At 34.6% G+C, this 24,576-nt stretch overlaps 1 protein-coding gene across 5 annotated transcripts in view; it reads right to left on the bottom strand.

Moving 5' to 3' along the window:
• Positions 1-24,576, bottom strand: part of LOC111150935 (protein tyrosine phosphatase, receptor type C) — a 126,176-nt gene that overhangs the window by 18,390 nt on the left and 83,210 nt on the right. For all 5 annotated transcript variants that reach the window (XM_022508625.1, XM_022508626.1, XM_022508627.1 and 2 more), the window contains 11 exons: positions 21,819-21,971; positions 20,214-20,425; positions 15,714-15,774; positions 9,841-9,949; positions 9,111-9,145; positions 6,494-6,603; positions 5,836-5,926; positions 5,669-5,745; positions 1,704-1,740; positions 1,510-1,607; positions 676-801 (listed from right to left, as the gene is read on the bottom strand). In XM_022508625.1, coding sequence (XP_022364333.1) covers positions 676-801; positions 1,510-1,607; positions 1,704-1,740; positions 5,669-5,745; positions 5,836-5,926; positions 6,494-6,603; positions 9,111-9,145; positions 9,841-9,949; positions 15,714-15,774; positions 20,214-20,425; positions 21,819-21,971 — 1,109 coding nt within the window. The remainder of the gene's footprint in view (positions 1-675; positions 802-1,509; positions 1,608-1,703; positions 1,741-5,668; positions 5,746-5,835; positions 5,927-6,493; positions 6,604-9,110; positions 9,146-9,840; positions 9,950-15,713; positions 15,775-20,213; positions 20,426-21,818; positions 21,972-24,576) is intronic.

Below are 24,576 nucleotides of genomic sequence, written 5' to 3'. Positions count from 1 at the left end.
GCTTTTTGTTTTTCTTTTTGGGTTTGTTTTGTGTTTTTTTTGCGGGGGGGGGGGTTGGTGCATAAAGGTAATTTTATTAAAGTACAAGGCCAGGATCCATGGGCAGAAAGAGCTCTCTAATTGTGCCATTTGGTTAAGTATTCTCTCCATAATGGTAATGGTAATAGACCCATTGAGAAAAGGGCCATTTTATCATTCATTCAATAATCCAATCATTTATTCAACACAATTAATGAGCTCTTCTCTTTATGTCAAGAGTCACAACATTACTATATATATTTGAGTGGGAGACTGGGGTGGGAGGAAGAGGAAGAGAGAATGTGACTAGCATGGAGCCCAACGCAGGGGTTTGATCCCACAACCCTGAGACCATGACCTGAACCAAAATCAAGAGTTGAACACTTAACCAACTGAGCCCCTCAGGTGCCCCTACAGATACTTTTGATATGACTTGGATAAATACTACTTTCTCCAGTCATTTAACTTGACCCTTTTGGCTTGTGTTATTGTTCTAAGGCAACCCCTCCTCCTGTAGTTTGTTAAAATAGTTTTTCTTAGATAGATTATAATTTAGATAAGATTATAATTTAAATAGATTGCATTTAATTTCATTCCATAATTGTATTTTTAGACAACCTATATGAAAATAAAAATCATGTAATAAAACAAACTCACATTTGTAATGTTTAACTTCTGAATGATATAATCTGGACATCTTTTGTGCTCGGTGATCTTTACAATGACATCTCCAAAAGCCCGTGTGCCCTCTTCCATTGATGGCCAGTATTCTGCACACTTGTTCTATATTTCAAAAAAATATTAATAATTTTGGTTTTTCATTTAAACAAATTTGTTTATTGAAATTAAAAACACAAAAAATATTCCTCACAACATTTGTGTATTCTTCTTCAAGCACATATACACCTCAAGCTGTGATGTTTGAAAAGTATTTCATTTCCCATTAACAACATGTCCTGAAAGATTTCTCCATGCTACCTAGCAGAAGGATGCTCTTCCTAGGCTTAGCTGCATATTAAAAGAGGATGGGCTCAGTTGTCAGCAGAAATGATGTGGTTGCATGCAGTTAATTTCAGGCTGCAGGGTAGGGAGGTTTTCACGCTTCCTAAAGTCCTATTACATGAATTACCACATATCTGCCCAAGGACAGTCTTGTTTTAAGTATTCATGAGTGCTTGTGAAATCAGCACACTGAAATGCACTAAACTCATAACAATGCACTAAACTCATAACAATACTGCAAAGAAATGGGAATCAAATGTAAGGCCAGCAATTAAGCACAAACACTTAAACTTCATTCATATATACATATATTTAGGTATGTACGTATTTTATTTTTCTACATGTATGAAACATTTAAGTCAAGTGTTACACTGATTAAAATAGAGAACTGTTTTTGTCATCAAGCAATATGTGTGTTTTGGTTTGTATTTTGAAATGCGATTCAACATGCTCTTTTCCTAACCCCCATCTTCATCCTATGTCATTTACCCTGTTTCCTTCTTCACATCGAGTGACCATGACAATAACCGTGGCTTTCTGTTCCCAGATCATCCTCCAGAAATCATCAACAGTTTCATCCCTGGGACCTAGGAGGTAAATAAATACTAACTGATAAATATTTTCTGATAAAAGAACTATGAAACAATTTTTCAAAAAGAATGTTAGAATATCAGGTAAATTACCTTGTGCAGCAATGTATTTTCTGGGTTCTTTGAAGCCCTGTTTAAAACACATACAAAGGTATATCATTTAGTGAACCCTCAATTACTCATTTACATGCAAAATCGTGAGTTAAAGGAGGTTGATTTAGAGCCACAATTTCTTGGTTGTGGATTTTTCTGAACATTTTCAAATTATAAGGGGGGGATTTTATTAACTCGTGATCACCCATTAAACTGTGCCAAACATGTTAGCATTTACAAACCATATTCATGGCTTTCATGTGTCTTTCCCATATACCCAAAACAATTTTAGAAATCAGATTTCATCCTCATCTAGGGTAGTGCAGCAATTTATAAAAGTAATCCAGACGTTCTTATATTTTATGTTCTGCCAACTCTTACAAAACCATCTGTTACAATTTAAACCTTCGTACAAGCCGTATATTTGCTTTTGGGATTTTTACTCAATTTCTTTCAATAAATCATTCTGAGATGATTCCCACATTTCTACCTTTTAACTAGTGCTGGGATAGACTGCAGATTCCCTAGACTCCTTCTCTGCCATTGTAGATAAAAGATACAATAACTTTCATTTCATTACCTACATATCTGCTTTTTTCCACTCCTATTACCAAAGTAAAGAAGGAGTACAGAGGCAGATAAGATATTGTGCTAATTTCTTCCAAATTATCCCATATTCCTTAAATTTACCTCAGCAATCAGAGAAGCCTTCAGAGAGATAACCTTTGCCCATTCAATGAAATATGGTTACATGGGCCACAAAAATTCGGGATTAAGTCAATAACTTCTTGAAACATTTATCTCATGACATAGTGTTAGGCATATATTAACTTATTTAGCACTTATTTATTGAGGGACTACAATATGTCAAGTAACTATCCAAAAGCTGAAGACATGCTTTTTGGGAGCTCCCAGCTCTGGTGGAGAAAAATAAGTATTAATTCAATACCATAATTACCATAGATATTTGAATAGAGATTATAAGTTTTTTTTTCAGAGACCAGCTAAATTCTTATAAAATCTGTTCTCAATTTTCTTCCAAAAACAATGTGAAAGGAACACTATGTACTAAAATAAAGTTAATCAGTGATAGTTATGAAAGCCTACAGAAATTACTTACAGAATCAGTTAAAATAGAGGTCAAAATTATGATGCAGTACTCATAATTATCTTTAGACTATGACCTCACATTTGTAAGTGTTGCTCATTATTATAAATAAGTCTTTTGTTGATCATATTAAAAAGGAATAAAGTAAGAAATTTTATTGTGGATATCATGAGTATATGTTGATGGAAGAGGTATTTGTTGCTTGGGATCGAACTTGCAGAGACAACAGTAAGCAAGGATACAAAAATTGTCATGTATTAAACAAAGTGGATGGGAGGCAGGATATATGTATTGGTTAGAGTGCCGACTCTAGGGACAGAATGCCCGAGAAGATAAATCCCAGCTCTGCTTCTACTTGCAAAAATGGTGAAGGTGCATGTTTCATAAATGATCCAAAATTTTAAAGTTTTGCTGTAATTTTACATTATCTGTGTGTAGAGGATTGAATAGCATTCTTCAAAACCTCATATCCAGTCAGAATGTCAAAATATGATTTCATTTGCAAAGAAGATCTTTGTGGAAGATGAGGTTCTACGGATTGAAGATGGGCTCTCATTCTAATGACTGGTGTCTTTATGAGAGAAAGGGGGCATAGTGATGTAGAATCACACAGGAAAGAAGGTCATGTGATGACGGAAGCACAGATTAGGGTGATAACAGCTGCGAGCCAATGAAGGCCAAGGATTGTCAGGAGCTACTAGAAGCTAGAAGAGGCAAGGGAGGGTTTCCCTCAGATCCTACTGAGGAAGCATGGCTCTACTGACACCCGGATTTCAGACTTCTTGCCTCCAGAACTTTGAGAGAATAAATCTATGTTGTTTTAGGCCACCCAGTTTGTGGTGTTTTGTTATGTCAGCCCTAGGAAACTAACACATCATGTGAATAAGTAAATAAATATGATTTGACCATTTTACCTATTCCACTGAAAGTTTATATATTCACGTAGATCAAAACAAACTTCAATTTCAATTTTTTTTCTTTAAGAAAAGTTTGTGAATTACCTCATAAACCAGCATAGAGAGTAGCGTGATATACACTTTGTCAACCATTTGACTGTCAAAACAATTTTTTGTTGATTACTCTTTTGGCGGTCTGTGGAAATAAGCCCTCTTCATACACTGCTGGTGGAATGTAAATTGGTACAATCCTAGTGGAGGACCATTTGGAAATGTCTTTTAAAATTTCAAATGCATATTCTCTTTGACCTAGAAATTCTTCTTTTAGGAATTTATCCTATATATACTAAATCCCAGTGTAAAATAATAAGTCAAGATTATTCATTGAACCATTGTTTGTAAAAGCAGAAGATTAGAAAAGGCATTTAATGTCCATTAATACAAGAAATGATTAACTAAATCACAATTCAGCTATAACCATGAATGTCTTATAAAATCTGAGAGAAAGGTATAGAAATACTCTATGTCCAGGGTCAGCAAGCTACAACTTGTGTCTGATTTTTTTTTTAAGGTTTTATTTATTTATTTGATGGAGAGAGAGAGAGAGAGATCACAAGTAGGCAGAAAGGCAGAGAGAGGAGAGAGGAGAGAGAGGAGGAAGGAGGCTCCCCATTGAGCCCAATATGGGGCTCAATCCCAGGACCCGGAGATCATGACCTGAGCCGAAGGCAGAGGCTTAACCCACTGAGCCACCCAAGTGTCCTGTGTCTGATTTTGGGAAAAAAAAAAAAAAAAAAGAAAGAAAGAAATTGAATACATTCACATTGTGTATTATCTCTGGATGTGGCCACTAAACTTCAGATCTAAGTAATTGTGACAGAAGTGCTATGTCCTGAAAACCCAAAATATTTGTTGTTAGGCCCCTTACAGAAAAAATTTGCCAATCCCTTTTCTTGTAGTGATTATATATATAAATTTTTTCTGTGTACACACACACATACACACACATACGTATATGTATATACATATACACATACATATATAAATCTTACATATGTATATAAAGCATGACACAGAACAATATGAATATTATGTTAACATTTTTAGATAAAGAAGAGGATAAAAAAAGTTGGCATTCTCTTGTTTATAAAGAAACTGGCTGGATCAATAAGAAACAACATAAAGGTTACCTGTTCTGGTAAACGGAGACATGGGGCAAATGGTGGATTGTGTGGAAGGAGAATTTTTTCAGTCTCTCTCTATTGTTACACCACTTAATTTTTTAAAAAAAAAAAAATTGTGTGGTACATTATTTATTTAACAATTATATAATAAATAACATTTTTAAATATTATGGATACATTAACCATATGCAGTATTTGGCTTTGGGTAAATACAATGAACACATGAGCCGGCTCAATGAAGAACATCTCTGCTGACATGAAATGTGATACAATTGAAGCATCATAGTTTGGAGTCAGGCAGACCTGGGTTTGAATCCCAAGTCAACCTTTTACTAACTGAACAAGGGCAAGGACAACTACTTCCCCAGAACCTCCCAGTCCTCACCTCTCACCTCTACAGTGAGCATGAATGGTACACATGGCCAGGGCAAATGTGGGGCTCTCATGAGCAATATATACATAGATCATTTAGTCTAATATTCAGCACATAGTAGGTACCAGAATATTTTATTAGTATCATCTTTTTTGTAGAAAAAATTCTATAAAATACCTAGTACCAATAACAAATAATAACTATACTTGCAGTTAGTAATGATTTTATTGTTTATCTCAGCAACATTAGGGGTTTACTTCAAACTATTTCTAATAATATTTCTGAAGCTTTGCCATGATAAAGAAGGAACTGAATAGAATGCATAGATACAAGAAAAATGAAAATGGTTAATGACAAAACAACAAAGATATAAATTAATCTGGCAGTTATGCATTTTTACTCACATCAATATAGCTGGCATTTATATAATTTGACCCCGCATCTCCATTTATATCAGAGAGTTCAACACGGTTATAATCATCTGTTCAAAGAAAAGAAATATAAATAAATGAAATAATGAATAATCAAATAGCCTAAATATATGGAAATCCAATTCTCAATGAGTACGTACAAGGAAGGATGTCAACATAACGGTTTTTATTCTGGTTAAAAGGTTTTCGAGCATCCTTGATAGAAAACTTGCTGAATACCCGTGGAATGCTCTGAAAGACATAAAGATACTTTGAGTCACAGAAGATTCAAGAAAAATAATTTTCCCCTTGCCATTTGTCATTTTGAGCAAAGGAAACATCCTATAATGTATTTCCTTTATGCTGATAAGCAAGCTGTGTCGCATAATTGAAATTAATATTGTTAGAAATTATGAAAAAAAAAAAAAAACCTTAAAAAATGAATGTTGGCCTGGCTACTTTGTGAATAAAACCCACAAGTGAGAGTAAATTCAGAATTAATTACCACTGTAAAATTCATTTAAAAACACAAACTTGGATATTTACCTAGACTATAAGTACAAAACTGACCAAATATGTTTTGTGTCACAACCTCAAGACTGATAATGATACAATGAAGAATTATTTTGAAATGTTCACTTGTTTCATGACTATAAGTATCTATTCTGTTCTGTAAATATCTTAATAATCTCTGCTTTGACTATGCTGCAGTATTACGTGGGATAAACTACAAAGGCAAATAGTTACATAATACATTTAAAATGGAATGATCTTAACAATTGAGTAAATTTCTCATCATATATCAAGAGAAGCACGCACCTGAAATTCAGCCAGGAAAAGTCTTCCTTCATCAGCAATCTTCCTCTTGTAAGTTTCCAACAAAATATCGGCATGGATTGGCTCTACAGTCATCAGCTGTTTTTCATCATCTTTAAACATATTAAGGATTCATGACCAGGGTTATGTCTATCTTTCAAGTGTTCATACAAATTCCATTGAATTTGTAGCTTGGATTAACCCTTTGCTCCTTTCCTCCTCACACATATTCCATCTGGAAAATCTCCCTCGCCTACAAAGATTCACCTATAAACCCATGATTTCTAAATTTTGGTCTCCAGCCCTCTTCTGGGCTTTATATTAACCTTTCAGACCATCTCCCAGATTTTCCATACAGTTATCCCACATGTATCTCAAAGTCAAAATGTTCAAAGTAAAAATCATGTTTCCTTGACTCTAGTACTTCAAATCTCAATAAACAAGATCACCATTCACAAAGTAAATTAAGATCGAAACTTCCACATGATCCAAGATATCCCCCTCCGTCTCCATACCCAGTAGGTCACTGGGTGCTTTAGATCCCTCTGTCATTGGTCGGGGCAGACAGTCCTCCTCATGCACGCAAATACATCTTCCGAACTCCTCTCCCTGTGTCTAGTTTTTCCTTATGCTGACTTTTCTTTTAAACTGCCCCCAAAATTAGTCTTCTGAAATACCAACATGAACAGGTAACTCTACTTGTTAAAAAGTTATAACACTATTATTAGTGTTCCATTGCCTAAATCTAAGGTTTGACTACTTCATTAATAACACAGTTACTATACTTATGTGCCTATATTATAGTTATTATTTTTTCCTTTTTTAAGTTATTATGAAATTTTGTGCAGATAAGAGAATATGATTAATACCCTGATAGGATTCAGCTTCATTCGATATTCCCTTCACACTAAGCTCTAAACAAGTTGTGCTTATCTGTTATGCCTCGAGGGTACAAAACACATTATATGCTATGCTTTTTTAATAACTTAGTAAGGAGTAAAATATATAGAGAGCTACAGTTGTGCATTGCTCCTAAAAAACAACAGTTTCAGAAGAATAAGAGAATGTAAACTGTCACACAGGAAAAATATGTTTCTTCTCTTCAGGTTAATGTTCTCTATCAGGTAAGGAAAGATGTCTGTTAGGATTGCACATTTATCTTATTGTCTGTGGAAACAGTCTATTCAAATACTCTTAACAAATTAGCCATGTGCAGTTGCTTCTTTGGGTTGTTGGGAATCGCTGATATTCATTTGTTCTGAATTTAGAGCCACCATTGAGGTTAAATGGAGTTTGGGTAAGTTCTAATGCATGCAAACGGACAATCAGTACCAACTTTGACATAAAAGCCTTCTTTGACCCTTCCTAGTCTTCACTGACACCCTGAAATTCATTTCCCTTCTCTACTTAGGGGCTTATTATTCTTGTACTCTTCATTCTTCCCTCTGTCTATCAGAACTAATTTTCAAAACTCTTTACCTCATTCATGCATGTATTCACTGACATGCTTTGAATGCCATATACTCAGATAGGTACTGGGGATAGAGCAGTGAAACAAGAAAGAAAAATCTCCCTATCTTCATATCCCTAGCTTACATTCTAGTTAGGGGAGGAGAGTTATCAAACAAGTAAAATATATAATACAATATCAGGTAGTGATAGATTTTGCAATGGAAAATAAAGTCAAGGAACTCTAAAGAACCAATCCTAATGCTTTTGCTTATTGATTTAGAACCTGCTCTTACAGAGGAAAACCTGTCAGAAGTTCAAATAAGACAGAGGAGTTCTTAAATTTTTGCTGTCTTGAATATGAGACAACAAATCATTTTCTCTATTGTAAACATAGTTTCAATCTTTATCTCCATCTCCTTTTACCAGATCCAAAATCACATTGGAAGAATTAAAGAAATAGTGTAAAAGTTGAAAAAGAAGAGAAAAAATGGAATTCCTTTTTCTCACCTAAGTCAAATTGCAATTTTTTTTGTCATGCTCATAAATGAGCCTTTAGGGAAAAGCCACCAGCCCATCCTGGCAGAGACTTGACCACACTTATCAGTTCCTCCTCTATGAGACTTTCCATCTGTTCTTCCATCCACCACTCCCTCATTTGTTGATCTAATGTCTCCCCACAATCTTAGAAGACCCAGATGCCTGCCTTTCCCACTCAGCCTTCTATCTTTCCATAGCATCATACACATTCAATCACTATGGCATTTACCAAATGGCTTTCATATTTTCTCGATATTTCTGTTTTCCTCTATTAAATTTTAAACCTTTTAAGAGCAGAGTCTGTGGCCTATAATTGCCACGTTTTTCAATGCTGGCACAATATTTGGCATATACTGGGAAATTCATAGTACTTACTGATCTAAATAGAATTTATATATATATATATAATATACATATAATATATATGTATTTATTTTATTTATATTTTACATATATATATATATATATATATATAAGAGAGAGAGACAGAGAGAATAAATGAATTTAAGTTTCATGATTGTATCAACAGAGGAAGTCCAAATAATATTTTTTTAAATGTTGAATTCTTATTTAAAATGAATGGATTCAAATATGAAGGGGATGTTCACCAGTAAAAAATATCTCCACTTACCCCTTTCAACAAGTATAACCTCTTCTTCCATATTGCTGTGAAAATAAGAAATGGAAGTTTATATATTTTTAAAGAAACATAGAGTTCAGTTGGGATTCAATTTATATTTAGTGAATGTGTTGAGGAAGGAGGGAATGGAGACAGGGAGGAGAGGATAAAGGGGAAAGGAGAAGAGAGGAAGGGAAGGGAAGAAGGGAAGGGGAGAGAAGGAAGGAGGAAGGAATATGGCAGGGGAGGGAGGAAAGAATGAAGGAGAGGAGATGTGGGAGAGAGAGAGGAGTAAAGAAAAATTAATGGAGGAAGAAACCAACTAGGAGTTCTCTGTTAAATGCAATTAAGTGACTAATTTTTTTGTTTTTAAATTCTTGTTTTTCGTAAAACGTAGCTGTTCCTGGCCAAGGGAATATATATAATTCCTTAGATAGTTCTCTCTTTCCTTTTTGCCTTTATCATTTCTAGATCCCTCTGACCTACTTTGTACTAAAAGAATAAATATTTATTCATTTCATTAGCTATTATTTTTAAAAATCCATAACATTATTAGTAAATGTAGAAACAATTAGTATTTACTAAAAACCAAGAAGACCACACTAAGTTTTTGATCAAAAGTTCACATGAACTGAACTTCATGCTACTTCCCCTTCTTTATTTAACTGGTTCTAAAGTTGCCCCATATATGGGTGCTTTCATCATTATTACTATTATTTTTCATTTTGAAATCAACTCTTACCTGGACCTCTTGCTGCGAAGGTCATAGATTTTATAGAGAACAATGAGGAGGGCTAGGAAGGTCACAATAATCAGAAATACCAGAAATATAATCAGTGCTCTAGAATTATCTAGAAGTGAAAAATAACACATGAAGAAAGTTTATTATGGCAAATATTTAACTGGATTTTTTAATATCACCTTTAAAGTACTTTCATTTTGGGGCATCTGGGTGGCTCGGTGGGTTAAGCCTCTGCCTTCGGCTCAGGTCATGATCTAAGGGTCCTGGGATCGAGCCCCACATTAGACTCTCTGCTCAGCGAGGAACCTGCATTCCCCCCCGCCGCCTGCCTCGCTGCCTACTTGTGATCTCTCTGTCTCTGTCAAACGAATAAACAAAATCATTTTTTTTAAAAAGTACTTTCATTTTAATATGTTATCTTCTTTTGAAAAATAAAGTTTTTAGAATGAGACCAAATAGAAAAAATTCTTGATTTTGTGTATTTTGCCTACATTACTCAAAACAAACAAAAACACCTAATATTTTAAGGGAATAATTAGAATACAAAAGAGAAGCTCTCTTTTCTTCCACAAGATACTGTTCCTTTATGCAACACAATCCTTTAGGCTTAATTCTCTTTCTTTCAGCATTCCATTTTGAAGGGATAAGAGAGATAATTTAGTTATTACAAATCTTGGAGAAAAACCTCACATAGTTTAACTTTTGTGCAGAAGCAGATAGCTTCCCAAAAGGATCAGAAAGACTTCTGTTCCACACAGATAAAACTTCTCATCTACTCACTAAGGAATAAAATCAATTAACCAAGGGATAAAAACTGTTTCATTCTACCATTAGGATTACTTATCCTGATGTAAATTTTCACCAGAGTTTAATATGAAATCATGCCCTTTCCTGGAGAAAAGGAAGACGAAAGAGAATACTAGAGGAGAACACAGGCAGTAACCTCTTTGACCTCAGTAGTAGCAACTTCTTATTAGACACATTACCAGAGGCAAGAGAAACAAAAACAAATTATTGGGACTTCATCAAGATTAAAACCTTCTGCACAGCGAAGGAAACAATCAACAGAGCTAAAAGGCAGCCTATGAAATGAGAGAAGATATTTATAAATGACATATCTGATAAAGGGTTAGGATCCAAAATTGATAAAGAATTTCTCAAACTCAACACCGTCCCCCCCCCCAAAAATAATCCCATTAAGAAATGGGCAGAAACATAGACATTTTTCCAAAGAAGACATCCAGATGGCTAACAGACACGTGGAAAGATGCTCAACATCACTCATCATCATGGAAATACAAGTCAAAAACACAATGAGATACCACCTCACACCTGTCAGAATGACTCTAAAATTAACAACACAGGAAACAACAGATGTTGGTGAGGAGGCGGAGAAAAAGGAACCCTCACACACTATTGGTGGGAATGCAAACTGGTGCAGCCACTCTGGAAAACAATATGGATATTCCTCAAGAAGCTAAAAATAGAATTACCCTACTACCCAGCAATTGTACTACAAGGTATTTATCTAAAGGATATAGAAATACAGATTTGAAGGGGCACATGTGCCCTGATGTTTATAGCAACATTATCACAATACTTAAACTCTGGAAAGAGTCCATGTGTCATCAACTGATGAATGGATAAAGATATATATATATATATATATATATATATATATATATATATATATATAATATGTTTATTACATATATGATGGAATATTATTCGGCCATCAAAAAGAATGAAATCTTGCCATTTGCAATGATGAGGGTGGAGCTAGAGGGCTAAATGAAATGAGTCAGAGAAAGACAAATACCATATGATTTCACTCATGTGTGGAATTTAAGAAACAAAACAGATGAACATAGGGAAAGAGAAGGAAAACTAAAATAAGGTAGAAACAGAGATAGCGGCAAACCATAAGAGACTCTTAACTGTAGGAAACAAACTGAGGGTTGCTGGAGGGGAGGTGAGTGGTGGGATGGACTAAATGGGTGATGGGCGTTAAGGAGGGCACTTGTGATGAGCACTGAGTGTTATACTCCTAAAACCAGTACTACATACACTATATGTTAACTAACTTGAATTTAAATAAAACTTGGACAATTTTTTTTAAAAAGAAGTAAAAAATGGATGTTATATAAGTAAATAATAAAGTAAAATTCTCTTTTAATAAACAGAAAAAATAATAATACAAAGAATCCTCAGTCAACAGCCCCTCTAAGGATCACAGCACTTCTTTGTTGTTGTTGTTGTTTTGCAATTTTTTTTTTAAATCATGGATCACAGCACTTCTTCTTTTTTTTTTTTTTAAGATTTTATTTATTTATTTGACAGACAGAGATCACAAGTAGGCAGAGAGGCAGGCAGAGAGAAAGAGAGAGGAGGAAGCAGGCTCCCTGCGGAGCAGAGAGCCCGATGCTGGGCTCCATCCCAGGACTCTGGGATCATGACCTGAGCCGAAGGCAGAGGCTTTAACCCACTGAGCCACCCAGGCGCCCAGGATCACAGCACTTCTAATCAACTTCTCCTATTGTCTCACTATGGCTTTGATCAGCCTGCTGATAAGAACCACACTCTCAAGGAAACTCTCAAAAAGACAGGGGGATTCCAAAATAATAAACTGATTTACAGTTTCCAAAATGTGACTAACAGGAGTGCCAAAAGGACTACAGGAAAAAAAAAAAATAGAGCGAAGAAAATTTCTCAGAGATATAAGTCTCCAGGACAAAAAAGCCAATAGTATCCAGGAAAAGAAATGAAAATAAGACCAATGCAAGACCAATAAAGAGGAAACCTTAAAAGTTCCCAAGAGAACAAAAATATGAGAATATAGAAAAAGATTGAGAAATGGGAAGGCATTAGAAGGTAATGCTGGCGGCGACTGAGTGGCTCAGTGTGTTAAGCCTCTGCCTTCGGCTCAGGTCCTGATCTCAGAGTCCTGGGATCGAGCCCCGCATCGGGCTCCCTGCTCAGCAGGGAGCCTAATCCTCCCACCGCCCCGCCGCCTGCCTCTCTTCCTACTTGTGATCTCTGTCTGTCTGTCAAATAAATAAATAAAATTTTTAAAAAAGAACAAAAAGAAAGTAATACTGGATGCAGGAGAACAAAACAGAAATCCTTTTTTAATTCTTGATTTTTTTTTAACTTAGAATTCTATGCCAGGTCAAAATATTGATCAAGTGCCAGGATAGAATCAAGCATTTCATTTTTATATGTGCAAGCATTAGAATATTTTCTCCTTGCACTAGAGAATATATACAAGTAAATTTTTTAAAAAGTTAGATTCAGATGTAGCAATTCTAAAAGAGGAAACTAATGAAGGAAAATTTTACCTCAGCGGCTGAACTGTACACCTAGAGAGTCCAAATCAGTACAAGAAGAAAGGGGCCCCAGGAGTTCAATTGGAAATGTTGTCAAAATATAAATGAGGAAATCTTATACTGGGGAAGCTCAGCAATACTTTTCTAGTATTTCTGGTTAGCAAGTGCCAGCCCCAGACCTCCCCTGGAGAAGATGTCACTATTAAAACGTCATTATAACTATACGTTGGCTAATTGAATTTAAATTTTTAAAATAGTGTCTTACTGTTTATCTCTAATGACAATGCCCTTGGGAGCAAAAGGTTAATAAAACTTTTTCTGCGTTATGGAAAAAGGACCTTGGGATAACTCTCTAGCCCCACTGACATGGAAATCTGAGAAAAGTGAAATATTACCTGTGTTAAAAGGCAACATTGCCAATGGTGAAAATGATCCCTGATTGCTAAACTGCATCTGGACAGGGAAGTTTTTGTACCAACTACACGGTCCTGGGGGAAACCCTAGCTTTAGGTTTTCCTGAATGGAGTAACCCAGGGCACATTTCATTTCTGGCCCTATCCCTGTTGTCATATCTGGAAGCTATGCCCCTGGAACTATTCTAAGAGATACTGGTTCCTTTCTTAACATGGGGGTTCTAAGCCAGGGCAGCTCCCACTCCCATACATGCCATCTGATTCTCTTCCCTCGCCTCTGGAGGGTGGCAGGGAGGGGGTCACAGAATGGTTCTCAGACCACCATGCTCATTGCTACCGCAGTTGAGGCTGATAGCCTCCCTCATTGGCACCCTGTGTTCCCCGTTCTGTGTCTTTCTGAGTGAAACGGTCTCACATCTGGCCTATTAAGATGTGAGTGTGAAATGTTCCCAGTTGAGTCTTTGACCCCCAAGAGTAGGTGCTGCAGCTATAGGCTATCTGCACACTCAGGAAAAAAAAAAAAAAAATTAATGAAGCTGTTTTTATTGTAAAGAATTAGAAAAGTACTTAAATGGTAATAAAATCAAAGCTACTTGGCTGAATTTGGTGGGCATTTCACATTGGGAACATTTAGTTCAAGCCTCTGAACAGAAAGAATGAAAACTGTACATAGACCTTAGGAAAGCAGCTTGGAACAGGAGCTTTTATCTCTTTCCTCTTTTTCAAAGACTTCGGAAAAGAAGGTGTTCGTCATCATGCAGATGCATATGTGTGTAAGAGAGAGAGGCTGAGACTCTGCAATGATAGCATCAGAAATAGCCTGTGGTTGGTAACACAACACATAGAGATTTAAATAATTTAACTTAATTTACAAGCCAACAGGCAGAGAAAACTTAAAACAATGAACTAAGTCTTCTCCCTTCATAGGATCAGATCAATGGGCAATGTTTATATTAGCTCTAGAAAGAATAGCAATATTCTTGATATATATGGAGAGAACTATAAGGAGAACTGAAAACAGAAATGGTGAAAATTGGTCCTCTCCACGAGCAGGACAAAGAGTGGGGAGTGGTGACAGGTACCTGTTATTTTCATTATCATGATGACATTTATACTTAAGTGATTTTTTTAAAAAGATTTTATTTATTTATTTGGTAGACAGAGATCACAAGGAGGCAGAAAGGCAGACAGAGAGAGAGGAGGAAGCAGGCTCCCTGCCGAGCAGAGAGCCCGATGCGGGGCTCTATTCCAGGACCCTGAGATCATGACCTGAGCTGAAGGCAGAGGCTTTAACCCACAGAGCCACCCAGGTGCCCCTAAGTGATTTTTTTTTCTATCTGCAACTTTATTTTGATTTAAATGTGTAAAATATTAATGATAAAAAATCAAATAGGCATATTGTTATTAAGCATTATCTTGGCTTTAGTTATGTAAAGCAGGACAGATTTTTTTCTAATGCCTACTTCTACCAAGCTTACCTTGGACTGACAGAATAAGATAAAATAAATAACAATCTCCAAAACAGTACACAAAACAAACATGAAAAGTGTCATAAACCTAATCATAATTTAAGTCTATATAGATAAGTCCTCTTGTGAATTATTTTATGAAATCAACAATCTTTGAATCCTTGAATCTCCTAATGGAATTTAAAATATTGTATTTTACAGGGAACAAACTGATGGTTGTCTATGAGAAGAGGGGTGACAGGATGAGTAAAACAGGTGAGGGGAGTGCGAGGCACAGGCTTTCAGTTATGAAATGAATAAATCACTGGAATAAAAGGCACAGCATAAGGAATAGAGCCAGTGATACTGTAATAGTGTTGCATGGTGACAGATGGTAGCCACATTTGAGGTGAACATAGCATAAAGTATAGTTGTTAAATCACTATGTTGTACACCTGAAAATAATGTAACATTGTGTATCAACTATACTCAAAAATTAAAAATAAAGTAAAATATTGTATTTTATTTACCTATACATCTTTTTACAGGCAACTTAAAATATCGTTTATGGAAAACATGAACATTTAAAAATTAAATATTAGTATGAATGTAAAATAAAACTTTGTAAGTGTTAATATATGTTTTGATGTAAATAAAATATAATAAATAGCCATGTAATGACTTACAAGATGTTGATCGAGAAACTCTTTTTGCAGGTCCATCAAAGTGCATATTGTTATAGTAGACCTGAATTTCAGTAGTAAAAGAGAAAATAATTTTCTAATGTAAATTTATTTATCATATTGAAACACATATATTACTTCTCATACAATGCTATTTATTTTAATTTAAATATACAGGTTAACTTTCAAGTTGAAACCAAGATTATGGCAACATTTTGTTATCAAATATTTTTTAAAGACATTATTTAACAGTGAAAAAGATAAAAGAAATCTCAACCTATTTAGCTATAATCATAATAATAATAATGGTTATAATCAACAAAAATAAGTGAAACTGAAGGAATAAAATCCAACACAACAAAATATTCAAATCTTAAAGTTAAAATTCCCTACCTAATATCTTTACATTTTATTTAAAAGGGAAATTCTATCATATGCTGTTTATAAGAGTTATAAATAAAATGCACACACAATTTATAAAAATAAGTAGAAATAAGAATCACAATATTTATAATAAAGTGGTATTTAATTCACAAGGATTAAAATGATAAAGATTGTCACCCTCAAGTGATATAGATTAAAATCTACAGTGTTGACCTAACTAGCATAACTATCTGTGTCTCATAATACTGAATACAAATAAAACCAACACAATTTAGTGATACAAGGAAAGCTGAAAGGAACAAGAAAGCAATAAGAGGCTTTGGCAAAAAACAAATTTAAGTAAAAATAAATCTGAATAGTATCATTAAAAGGTAAACATGACAAATTCGGAAAATATATATCTAAATTTTTACCCTTTGGTAAGATTTGGCAAATATAGTACTCACAGAATATTTAAAAGCATTCATTATACATTGAGCTGTAAAAAATACTTTATAAATTCCAAAAAGTAGGAATTGTAAAAGCTGATTATCTTTTAAAATCTAACAATTAATAATAATAAAAATCCAAGCACCAAAAATGTAAAAACACATAAATGAAAAATTCTTTCTAATTGCAGTTATAAATTTTGGAAATTATCAATAATAAGAACATTCTACTCTAAAAATCCACTCATTAAATTTTATGTCAGTCATTCAAAAATTAGTAATAAATATCACAGACATGGTATACAGCCAAAATTTTACGAAAGGACAGTTCATAGATTTCTTTTGTTTTGTTTTTAGAAAATAAAAAAAGAAAGAAATGGACAGAAACCACTTTCAATCCTAAATTACCAGAACATAAAAATAAATCTACAAAAAAGAAAAGTAATAAATTAAGAATGATAAAAACAACCTTATTATTCTATTAACCAGAGATCACAGTGATGATGAAAACCAAAATGATTGGTACCTTGTGATGGCATAAATGTTGTAGTAGAAACAGAAAGAAACATGGAAATGAATTATGGTACATGCAATGAAGAAAACAAGAGACAATCTTTTGGAGGGTAGGGAAAAATGAATAACTAGATAATAATATACTAATTTGAATTTGAAGATTGTATTTTAATATGATGTTTATCTATATTTTTCCAGAATAACTTATATTGACAAATGGGAGAAGAAAATTCTAGAAAGAGAGAAGAGCATCAGGTAAAGTACCTGTACAGATGTGGTTGAGAAACTGAAAAAAAAGTAGCTTAATGGGGCTAGAAAAGTAATGGGAGATGACGTATAATGGACATGATATGCAATAACAAAATATTTCTTTTACATGGACTATTCCTTGAAAAAATAAATATCATCATCACAAAGTGTAAAATATCTATAAAGAACAGTAATATTGGAAGAAAATGTAAATGGTTCAGAAGGAGTTCCTCTGTGTTAAGAGGATTAAAACAAATTATTCAGAGAACAAATAATTCCCTATATGAAAGTTATAAAATGTACAAAAACAGGAAAATGTCTCCAATATGCTTTATCAGGTTAGCATAACCTTTGTACCAAAATATATTAAGAATGGAGCATGCCCACACCTATACCAAATGGCTATGCCCACTACTTCTACCCACTTATTGAAGGATCTCATTTATGAATATCCATTCATAAAGACTTAAAAAAATTAAGCCATTGAATTCAATAATACTTTCAGGAAATAATACATAACAACAGAGCAAGATTTTTTTCTTAGAATGTGACATGGTTTAGCATTACAAAACCTATTACTATAATTCACCATATAAACAAATAACATCATGTCATCACAACCATGGCATCATCTAATATAGTACAATAAAAACATGTGATAAAGTCTAACCTATGTCTCTGATTAAACAGAGAAACAACAAGAAAGTTTATATATTTATATACATTATTATATATACATAAACATTTCTTTAAGTGATTAAAGATATGAAGCCAGTTGCCAACATTATATTGAACAGTCAACTATAGACTGTTTAAATTTCCATCAAATGAGAAATAAAACTGATAAATTTGACTGAATAAAAATAAAAGGAAAAATTGTATATGACTTAGTGTTCCAAATAAAATTAAAAAGCAAACTGCAAATCAGAAACAAAATTTGCAATTTATATGACAAAGACTTTAATATCATCAATATCCAACTTCCCCAAATAAAACTGGGCAAAGGAGGTAAAAAGTATGGTAGCACAAGACCAATAACAGCAACAACAAAAACTATGTTTATCTTCATCAGTAAATAAAGAAACTCCATTAAAACAATAAGAGATGTTAATATCATATTTCACCTACTACACATCAAAGAAAAAGAAGGGCATGCCCAGTATTGTGAGACTTAACAGCAGTCACTTCATATACTGTTATGGGAAGTGTAATTTGGCAACTTAGAGGGAAAAAAAATTATCACAAAAATTCTTAAAATACATGTAAATTATTTTTAAACCAATACATTTATTTCCAGGAATTTATTTAAACTGAACTGATTAAAGACAGATTCAAAGATTTTTCTGTTTACCAGTAAGTGTGTTTACTGATTATTGTCTACAACGGAGATGAAAACAAGCACAGTTAATAGAATGTGATGAAGCCATATGATAGAATCTTACACAGCAATTAAAAATTGCATAGTAGCAGAATATTTAACATGGAAAACTGCTCGTGATATAGTGATAGTGAAAAACTGCATGTTCAAAATATTGATAATATATGTGCTGAATATATATAAATATGCATTACACATTATGGAAGTTGTGAGGTAATGGAAAATATATACTGGTCTTTGCCCTTGGTTCCTGAATTCCTGAAACCCTTATAATTTCCCTGGTGATAGGAGTGTCTTTCATTCTAATGAGGTGATTAGTCATCGGAAAGAAGTTTGGAATTTTCAGTCCTGCCTCTCATTCTCTTGAGAAGGTAGAAGGGCTGAAAATGAAGTTAATGATTGATCACATCTACATGATAAAGGCTCCTTAAAATCTCCAAAGAACAAGATTTGGCGAGCTATCAGGTTGGTGAACACATCTACATCAGGAGAATGGTGCACCCCAACTTCATGGAGACAGAAGGTGCTGTACTTGGGGCCTTCTCAGACATCACCCTATGTCTTCATCTGACTGCATCTATATCCTTTATCACATCCTTTAATAAATTGGTATAAATAAATAAATAAATGTGAATAAGTGTTTCCCTGAGTTCTGTGGGCCATGCAAACAGTCAGACCTGAGGAGAGGGTCATGGGAATGCCCAATTTATAGCCACATTGGACAAAAATTGAGGGTAACCTAGGGACCAGCTATTTGCAGTTGGCATCTGAAGAGGAATGGGAACAGTCTTGTGGGACCAAGCCCTTCACCAGTGGAATCTGCCACGGTCTCCAGATAGGTAGTGTCAGGTTTGAATTAAATTGTAGGACACCCAGCTGGTGCCACAAAGACTTGTTGATGTGGGGAAAAGGCTCCACACATTCTGTGACCAGAAGTGTCACGTGGTGACATTGGTGTTGCATGTGAAGAGTACAGGAGACTCACAGAAAGGAACACACAAGAGAAGACTGAACTGAGGTTTTCCCCTACAACCAGGAGAAAGACTGAGTTTTTTCATTTTAGGAATATATTCACAAAATATGATCAGTACACAGTAAGCTTATAGACGAGCTTTTTAATTCTCTATGTTCACTCTTATTTCCTAATATTTATTTCTACTCTTTTCTCACCTCAGTGTACCTGTAAAATATTTTGTAATTAAAAAAGTCATGTTAATAAAGATAAATTCAAGGTAAATGAAAGATTTGACAAATTAATAATCCACTGCATGAAAATGTTGGGCTTCTTGACAGAGGAGCAATAATTTTGCTTTAAGTAAATCATATTGAAGGTAAAAAATATTCCAAAAAAAAATATTTGCTTGAAACCACTGTTTTTAGAACTAGGGATTCAAAGTTTGAAGTCAAATATTTAAGACTTCAAAGTTTGATTTCATTAGACACAGTTTCTCAAGCTTACATGAACACTGGTCTTAGTATGATTTAAGTATGACATGATAATCATTATAATGTATTTCAGTACTATAGTGATTATAGAAATTAAAATCTTACCTCAAATTCATATGTTGTTGAATATTGAAGATCTTCTACAGAGAAATTACAAGATTTTAATGTTTCTTCTTTAACATAACCACCTCCAGTTTTGACTTTCAGATGGTAGGAGCCATTCGTGGGGCCATTATATATGGTAGGAGGCTTACAAGTCACGATTATACTATTATCTGTTTTCAGTAAAGCATGTAAGTTGTTGACTGGGCCTGGAGCTATCAAAATGAAGAAAGATTTGTTACTTGAATCACTTTGTAAATGCATATTAAAATTACTTGGCAATGTAAATGTACAACATAAATTATTGTAAGTGTGAATTTGGTGGTTATAGATGAGGAAGTTATAATAGTACATCCATCAAAATGTTGTACCAAAACACCTAAAAATAAATCACCTAGTCATTCAGTGAATATTAGCATCTGTGTTGTACTTGAAATCATGAGAGTTTATGCTATCCCCTACGGGGAGTATGTAGAATTATAGAATAGAAGGAAAGAGAGGAAGGTGAAGGGGAGGGGAAGAAAGGGGCAAGGAGAAAAGAAAGGATGATATGGGGACTCTGAAGGTTTACATACAGTCCAGCACCTGCATTGTTTTAAGACTTTTATTTTTCAGTAATCTCTACACCCAACATGGGTCTCAAACTCACAATCCCAAAATCAAGAGTTGCACTGTACCAACTGAACCAGCCAGATGTCCCAGCTTCTCCATCCTTGAGATGCTTATGTTATCCTAGTAACCACCTACCTGGCTGCATTCTTCAGGAGCAGTAACAAATTATCTTCATTTTTTGTGACTTCACAGAGATTTAGAAAAATAATAAAACCATAAAGTTCAAGGATCTGGACTTTTAAAACCAGAACCTAAATGACCTTAAATTTCACTAAGAGCATTCTGCGCCCAGCCCTAAATGACAAAATTTTTCTTCATAAGCCTGGTGCCAGTTAGGATCTCCAGAGCTAAAATACTACCTTACACAGGGCTATTTCTTCCTTCCTGACTTAGTGGAGTTAACATTCACCTCAGAGATAGATCTAGCTTTAGATCTTGGAAACTATGGAAACATCACACAGGTGGCAAGAGGCAAATGCCTTTGAAAGGAAATCTCAAATGGAAAATGTGCCATAAAATAAAATAGTAGGTAGTTCAGTATAACAAAGAGAAGAAAATGCCAATAAAATGTTATGTTTTATAGGACGTTTTGTGAGGTAAGCAGAGGTCAGCAAGTGAACACTTTGCTTTCAAAGTGAGACATTATTAGGTGTCTGATTACAATTGATATTTCTAGATGATAAAACAACAGATAATGCATTTCTATCTAAGTTGATTAGGTACCTAAATTGCCTGAAACCTTAAAAATTGTACCTGTTAATATGCCCTCTGCTTCATTCTTACAATTCTATGATGATATATGAGATATACAGAAAACCCAGGATAACAGTTATGAAATTACTGTATTTTGAATTATTATAAACCCTAGATGTTAACACATGTGCCATCTCAATGTGTTTCCTAAATGAAGCATAAAGACAGATGGATTGTATACTAAAAAGTTTACACTTTGCACCTTGCCATTCACAGAAAGAAGCATCAAAGCATAGAACTTACCCATTGTTGCTGTATGACATGTTTTCTTCGCAGGAGCTCCATTACGTTTTACTTTTCCAGCGGCACAGGCAATTAATGATATCTTGTAGTCTGTATAAGGTACCAGATCTGACAATCTATATTGGTTCTTCGTATTATTCAGATCTATGCATGCTTTATTTTTATCATGGGGAAAAATGTAAACATTTATTAAGTCATTGAAAGTCAGGATTGACACATATTTAATTTGGACTCTACATTAAATCATTTTTTAAAAAATTTTATGTATTTAATTTGACAGAGAGAAAGAGAGAGAGAGACAGTGAGAGAGGGAACACAAGCCGGGGGAGTGAAGAGGGAGAAGCAGACTTCCCGCCAAGAAGGGAGCCTGATGCGGGCCCTGAGCCGAAGTCAGAAGCTTAACGACTGAGCCACCCAGGTGCCCCTCTACATTAAATCATTTTGAACCAACTCCAAACTGAGAGATTGAGAAAGATATACATCCTTGGTATTCAGAAGTACTGTATATACAATTATCAGCAAATGTATTGAACAAATTCATTTATTGTAAATAAACTCAAATATTCAAAAATATAATTTCATATAATTGATTTGGAACATAAAATATTTAACAAGTTCAAGTATATTTGTGAAGGTGGTCTCCTTCCTTTCTGAGAAAACACAGCCCACAATGACTTTTATGAAAGTCTTGAGTTGTATTGTTTTAGAAAGAGTACTTTTTAGGGAATCTTTTTCTAATATGCAACCTTTGAACACTGATATTAGTTACTGTTATGGATTTGAGGCACAGAATCCACTCAAGGACTAATAACTATGTTGGCATAAGGGATAAAAGAAAGCATTATGAATGAAAGAAGGAGCATTCTGAACGTAGGGACAAGCCTGACGAGGATACCAGATTCTGGTCAGGGAGGATTATGGCAGGTAGGATCTTGTTTAAATATGTTTTGACATTCAAGCAGAAGAGTTAGCATTTGTTAAATTGAAAATTCACTAGCCACCATTTTTGAGTAGCCAAGTGGTATCGATCAAAACTTGTTAAAAGACAACCAGGATATAATTAAAGGAAGATTAAAGTTAGCAGCATGATGCTGGCTAGCAATTATAGTGATAATAGTAATAATAATAAGGTTAATGATAAAAGATGATGACTAGATCATTCTATGTGCCAAGCACGATTTTACTTGGTGTACATGAACGAATTAGCCATCACCACAACTCTGTAGGCTGGCTCCCTTAGTTTCATCCAATGTTACAGATCAGAAAACTGAGCCATAGAAACATGAAACCATCAGTCTATGATCTCACAGGAAAGCAGGAACAGAGCCAGGATGAGACCCAAGCATTGAGGTTCTAGGGTCTCTGCTCTTGCCTTCACCACTGTGCATATTGTCTGCTGTGGAAGAAGGGACAAGGGTTTGCAGTAGGACCAAGTTGTTTTTGAACCTGGATACTTCACTTCTCTGATCCAGCTTGACATGCCTATGGATTTGCAGAAACAGTAAAAGATCTAACCTGTTAATTTCTTGTCTCAGTTACTTATCCATAGTATTGAGATTATAGTAATATCTTGACCTTACCATGGAATGCTAAATAATAAGTAAGATAAAATGACTCTTCTAACCTGATTAAATGTCTATTTTCTCAGAAATCCCCAAAGCTGGAGTTAATTGACTTATACCTGCCAGCTCAGTTCTACTCTATCCCTAGTGAGAATTCTCTTTGAGGTCAGGAAAGGTGTTAGCTCAAGAGAGGGGCAGGCATAACTCTCCCTGACCCCTCACTCAAGACTTCTACTCACTCCTTATATAGGATCTGACTGTTAGAACAATACCAGATAAAATCTAAGCATCAAGATGCTATTCTCAAGGTCACTCTGGCTTCCATTCAGTTACCTAATTTTGTATTTGCATATGTAATCTGACGACCATTCTGCTTCAAAATGATTGATTTATGTACTTCTGTAAAGATTTTATCTTAGCTAATTTGATAAAAGTCAAATTGATGATTTAATTTATAAGAATGTGTTGTTCAAAAGATACTGCTGTTTGGGATTAAAGTTTTCAGTGCTTAGGAGGGTGGTTGGGAATGTTCATTTCTGATTGCAAAGGGTTTCAAACTTTGGTTGAAATGTCAAAATACTTTATGTGAATATCTCTGCCTCTTCCACGTATTTGAACAATTTTTCTCAGGACTTTGAGAGCAGAAGTGCAACATGAAACACACTAAGGACTTATTTGATATAGTGTTTGAAATTTGTCTTTTCTTAGAGCAACAGAGACATGAAATTTTAAGTCATGCATGTTGACTGCAAAGGGTTAGAAAGACACTGGCTTCCTCACTTGTCACTTCTTTGTTTAAGAAGAAAAAAAATACCTTGGGAAATCCACAGCTTCTAAAACTACTCTGAAGTATCTTCTTGAACACTATGCTAAATAGTATAAACCTATTGATCCCCAAAGAATTTTGTGCTGGAAGGGGGGAAAAATATCTTTCTTCTTAAAAAAAAAAAAAAAAAGTAATACACAAAATTTCCAGCAACATCATTGTGGTCTTGAAGGGTACACATTGGTATCAGTAACTTTTGAAAATAGTACGTGGGGGCGCCTGGGTCTCAGGTCCTGAGATTGGACCCTGTGTTGGGCTCCTCCTTGAGTGTGGAATCTGTTTCAGATTCACCCTCTCCCTCTCTTTTTGCCCCTCCCCCCGCCCACCCTTCACACACACACACACACACACACACACACACACACACACA

This window comes from Enhydra lutris, unplaced genomic scaffold (genome assembly GCF_002288905.1).
Source record: "Enhydra lutris kenyoni isolate GAN:26980312 unplaced genomic scaffold, ASM228890v2 scaffoldscaffold25, whole genome shotgun sequence".
In the NCBI taxonomy this organism is placed as follows: domain Eukaryota; kingdom Metazoa; phylum Chordata; class Mammalia; order Carnivora; family Mustelidae; genus Enhydra; species Enhydra lutris.
Note: the sequence above shows the minus strand (reverse complement) of the source record. Positions and strands in the feature narration are given on the sequence as shown.